The sequence below is a fragment of the Penaeus japonicus genome, unplaced genomic scaffold, assembly GCF_977035675.1.
Source record: "Penaeus japonicus unplaced genomic scaffold, GWHDUDI00000001_assembly GWHDUDI00000010, whole genome shotgun sequence".
Taxonomy (NCBI): Eukaryota; Metazoa; Arthropoda; class Malacostraca; order Decapoda; family Penaeidae; genus Penaeus; species Penaeus japonicus.
Window position 1 is genome coordinate 31831975 of NW_028234412.1, and position 5000 is coordinate 31836974.

General features: G+C 35.9%; 1 protein-coding gene across 30 annotated transcripts in view; it reads right to left on the minus strand.

Annotated features, from left to right (window-relative positions):
• LOC122264425 (uncharacterized) overlaps window positions 1-5000 on the minus strand; it is a 56561-nt gene that overhangs the window by 17849 nt on the left and 33712 nt on the right. For 27 of the 30 annotated variants that reach the window (XR_015191350.1, XM_086541270.1, XM_086541259.1 and 24 more), the window contains 5 exons: window positions 4870-5000; window positions 4435-4640; window positions 4128-4249; window positions 3702-3948; window positions 2170-2285 (listed from right to left, as the gene is read on the minus strand). The exon at window positions 4870-5000 is cut by the window's right edge and continues 141 nt beyond it. Coding sequence is in view for 29 of the 30 variants with exons in the window: in XM_086541270.1 (XP_086397396.1) it covers window positions 2170-2285; window positions 3702-3948; window positions 4128-4249; window positions 4435-4640; window positions 4870-5000 (822 nt within the window). In the remaining variant the exon portion in view is untranslated. The remainder of the gene's footprint in view (window positions 1-2169; window positions 2286-3701; window positions 3949-4127; window positions 4250-4434; window positions 4641-4869) is intronic. The other 3 variants (XM_086541272.1, XM_086541263.1, XM_086541248.1) reach the window with 1 other exon arrangement.

Here is a 5000-nt window from a genome sequence, read left to right on the forward strand (position 1 = left end):
GAGAGAGAGAGAGAGGAGAGAGAGGAGAGAGAGAGAGAGAAAGATAAAGAGAAAAGAGAGAAAATGAGGAAAAGAGAGAAAAAAAGAGAGGAAGGGAGAGAAAGAGAAAGAAAAATAGAAAAAAAAGAAAAAGACAGAAAGAGAAAGAGAAAAAGAGAAAGAGAAGAGGAAAGAGAAAGAGAAGAGGAAAGAGAAAGAGTGTCTAACCTTCCATTCTCATCCATCCATTCAAGCACAATCTTTCCCTCCACCTCTGTTTAACCAATTCAAAGTCTTTCCAAAGTAGGTACCAACCACCAAAGCAAAAAAAAGGAAGTCAAGAGAAATAAAACTGGGAAAAAGAATTTATTCACTGCCAACCAATATACAGCTCATATGAGAACAGAAGAGTTTACAGGCAATAGACTAGCCCGATTCCACATTCCTGTAGCGAGAAGCTCAGTTGAACATGCAAGTCCCCGCATTCAGGTGAAGTGCATTACTAACATAAAGTGGTGCAATTACAGGGAAGAATGACATGGTCTTTTGACCTCAGAGATGCCTCATTACATGCATTTTGTCATTCATGGTGCATTTGATTTACACTACCTTACATGGTTACTTGGAACCTGTGCATCTATTGCAATTATAATGATAATAATAACAACAATAACTAAATCAATAATAAAGATAATAATAACAATAACAACTAAATAATGATAACAATTATAACTAAACTAAAAAATAAAAATAAAAAAATAAATCTAACAATAACCACAGTAATACCGGTAATGCTACAGACAACAGTGATGAAAGAAATGAATAATCAATAATAAAAATGATAACAATAATAATAATAATGATAATAACAATAATAATAACAGGAATCATAATAATAGTAATAATCATGAACATAATAATAATAATGATAATAATAATAACAAAAAAGATAAACAGTATAGGCCTTTTACAAAGTGCTTAAAATAAAAATAATAATAAAGATGCTCATAGAGTGAAGACAATGGGAATACATTCTTTAAATAACACTAAAAATAACTATGGACAACAAATATGCAACACAAATGGTTTACCAATACCTTAATTATGTGCAGTTCCTTTTAATGAGACTAACTCTTAGAATTAAGGTATAATACCGTACTCAAAATGCTTGTCAATCAAAAGATTATCTTTTTTTAGATAAACTAGATACCATTGGAAAAAAGAGAAACAGATACAGATACTAAGGTCAAGAAAAAGAAGAATAAAAGGAAGAAGTAGCCAGTAATAGATTAATGCTAATTCAGGCTTAAATCCTTTAGGAATAAATGTTTATTGATATCTCCTTTGGACACAAGTACCTATAACTGTTTCTATCCCGTTGCCAATATGCTGAAGGGTTTGTCTGACAACAGTGACAATCTCTCTTTTAGAAACCAAATCTAAAAATGATGACAACAAATGGAAGCATGGGGCACTTTAAAATGCAAAAATGAATATGACCAATGCATACTTTGCATTGCAGAATTTTCTGGTTCTTATCTGTTATGGCTTTCTAACAGTATGTACTGATACGTTAATTCTATGCACTACATATCCTGAGTGATTAATGTTCAATATATGGCAGTCTACTGGATGGCATTGCAATATTCAGAGGAAATAAGGATGAGGAAAAGTCTATTGAAGCTTTCTTCTTTGCAAGAATAATTTTGAAAAAATATAATTTTCATGATAATGCTTTTGGTTTACTCTACTTTAAAATCATACTATCAAAACTGTATAAACAACACACATGATTGTCTTTAATATTAGCTAACTCACAATGTTCTTTAAAACATTCAGCTATGAAAACTCTGCTATGACATCTATGGACTTCAGTGAACTGCACGTTGCCTGGCTTTATAATCCTCCACTTCCCAGTACAGCATACTTAAAACTCAAATAAATAAAAACCCATTCACATACCTGAATAAATAGTAAACATAACAATACTTCCAAATAAAAATAATGCTCACGCCAACAGCTCGCTACTAGAAGCTGAGCTGAAGCGATGACAAAGCCTTGTGTTGCTACCTACAATTTTTACTGAGATTTATAACCCTGTCTATGGGAGCGTGACTAGAGCCTCGAGTGCCTGCCCAGCCTTCACTGGTAAGGTGGGTAGTACGGAGGGAAGAACATTGGTCGCCTCACCTGCAGATGCTTGCTCAGGGCCTGGATTTCCAGGGAATGCAGATGGAGCTGAGAGAAGCACTGCTGTAGAGCAGACATCATCTGCTGGTTCATGGGGCTGCCCATCTCACCGCCTGCTAAAACAGTGACAAAATACCAGATAGAGTTATTTCTAAAACTTCCAAATGACAAATTATTTCTGAAACTTATAAATGTCCTTAAAAAAATTAAAGACCAAGAAAAAAATATTCATGCTATGTATAAATATGATTTATTTTTGTAAGAGGCCATCTAAAGGATGTATACCCCATATATATATTCTCTGACATCATGTTAGTTAATATATTTTTCTAAAGCAACATAAAATCCATGTCACAAATAAAATACAATTAGTAAGTTTAATCAATGATGAACAGAGTTACAGAATTACATGATTTTCTGATGAAGATGTAATATTGAAATATTAATTACATGTCTTGCATTATGGAAAATATCCATTCTCATTCATACCTTTCTAGGCACATTGATCTCAATTATTTCTATATGATCATATTTCTAAGATCTACCTAGTATAAAGTATAAAGTAATACACCAACATTGCACAATCTATATGTTCCTAACAACAATAAGAGAGCATATCCTCCTCCAACATTTACCCTCTCATGAAGCAACTGACTTGGTGAATATCATGCTTGAACTGGATAACTGTCTCCATCAAGAATGAAATTTAACAAATTACATGATCAAGGATATTTTTCAAACTTTATAATCATAATTACCAACAAATATGAAGAGATGAGGCATGAAGGCTGCTCCTTTTAAAATTACCTATCCCCTCTACAACATGGAATAAAACATAGCCACAGTAATAAAAATAAAAACATAAACAATGGAGTTAAAAGTGAGTCTAGACAGAATATGAAGGTTAACCCTTCCATGATGGGCCTTATCTTGAGATGTTTAGTCTGGGCTGATATATCAGCAAGGTGATACTAACTAGCATCTGGTAAGACAGGGCATCATGACTGAAGGAATAAATAGCTTGTAATTTTAACAAAAAGAAAAATGCAGTGCGAAAGTGATCTGACCCTTAAAAGGTTAATTATTTGTTTTTACTGTCATAGCTGTCATTCTTTTCATAAATTTTCACATGTTACTGCATTTGTATTTCTGGTCATTCTAGAACATCTAAGGACCTCATCCCAAGACAGCTCTTCCATTGCCCATTTTTTTCTTTTACTGATTTACATGGTACTCCCATCATGTTTAAGCTTTCCTTAGGGAGCTTCTACTACAAATATCATCTGAACAAAAAAGAAAAAAATAATAAAACCATTCGTATGACACCAATATTTTCACAAGGGTTATAATACTAATGAGAAGTTACCCTGGAAATCAAAGATCTAAAGCTGAGGGACGAGAACAGACCCACTGGGAAAATTACCGTGACCTGCTGCAAGCCAGAATACCAGCATGTCCAATCTCAGTAGAATAAAGTATATAGTAAATAATGGTAAAAGGCAAGGCACTGAGCATATAAGAGGTGAACTCACCCTGTCCAGCAAGTCCCAAGGAGCCAAGTCCTGCATAGGCAGACATAGGAGTGACGGCCCCAACCCCAGAGACTGTGATCCCAGACATGTGGGGCAAGGGGGATGTACCGAGGCTAGCGGTGGCCATATCAGGCATCATCTGGGGCACGACTGAGCCGTACTGCCCTCCTGATGTGCTTATCATCTGGTTCTGCTCATGGCGCAGGGTTTCACGCAGACCATTAATGGTGTCCTGCACTTGGCTCAGCTGTAAGCAGAATTGAAATGTGTCATTTCTAAGTGACAAATTTACTAAACAACCTATTATTCATAATCATAAAACTAGTACATTATTTGCCAATCTTCAATGATAATATATACTAATAACATGTATTTGAACTAAATTATTCACCTACATCATAAACTACATTTCACACAGTGACATACCTGAGAAAGAGCTGAGCCAATGGTTTGTTGGGCCTGCAGTGTGGTGTTGGATGGGGACTTGTAACTGCGTCCATCCATGGTCGGAACGGACTCCCACACTGCTTTGGGCACACTGCTACTTCCTGAGAGGCAAGAGTTTAGTCTGTTAAGTCCTGTCTTATTTATTTATGCTATGATCAAGATTTCCATGATTTTCCAATAATGAAAAGATGAAATCATTGACCACTAAGAGTAATAACAGGAGAAAGAGATCAATGTGAGATTTAAAGGATTAGCACATTTTCTCTCTCATGGAAGCGTTACATACTGAAGCGGTTCTGTTTAGGTCTCTCTGACTGTGGAGTTGCCAAGTTGTTGACAGAGAGTCGGCTTGACTCATGATGGCGCCGTTGACGGCCAAACGCAGGTTGGTGGTTGCGATCTTTGGGTGTTGGTGGCAACTGCTGCTGGGGACGGCGGTGGCTGTGCACTGGGACTTCCCCTTCTATATCCTCCTCAAGTAACTCCTCATCACTGCATTAAGAAATTAGAAAATAAAGTGTCAGGTCTAGTTTTCTATAACTAATATAACATCATCTACAATAACTACGTGGCATTAGATGTAAGAGTAAGCAGTGAATAATACTCTATACTTGTTCATTTTTGTGGGAACTGTATTTCCAACACTTCTAGTTAATTGCTGCAAACAATCTTGATAAACCTGTGACTTAAAAAAAACATCCATTCTAAAATATAAACAAACCTTGTCTGGTGATAGTGGTTGTCAGAGTAGTCATGCATGGCCCCAGACCCCCAGGTTGCTGCAGTTCCTGAAACTCCATCCAACCTGTCCATGGGCTCAGAGACATTATCAGAGATGTTGTCAGAAATGTT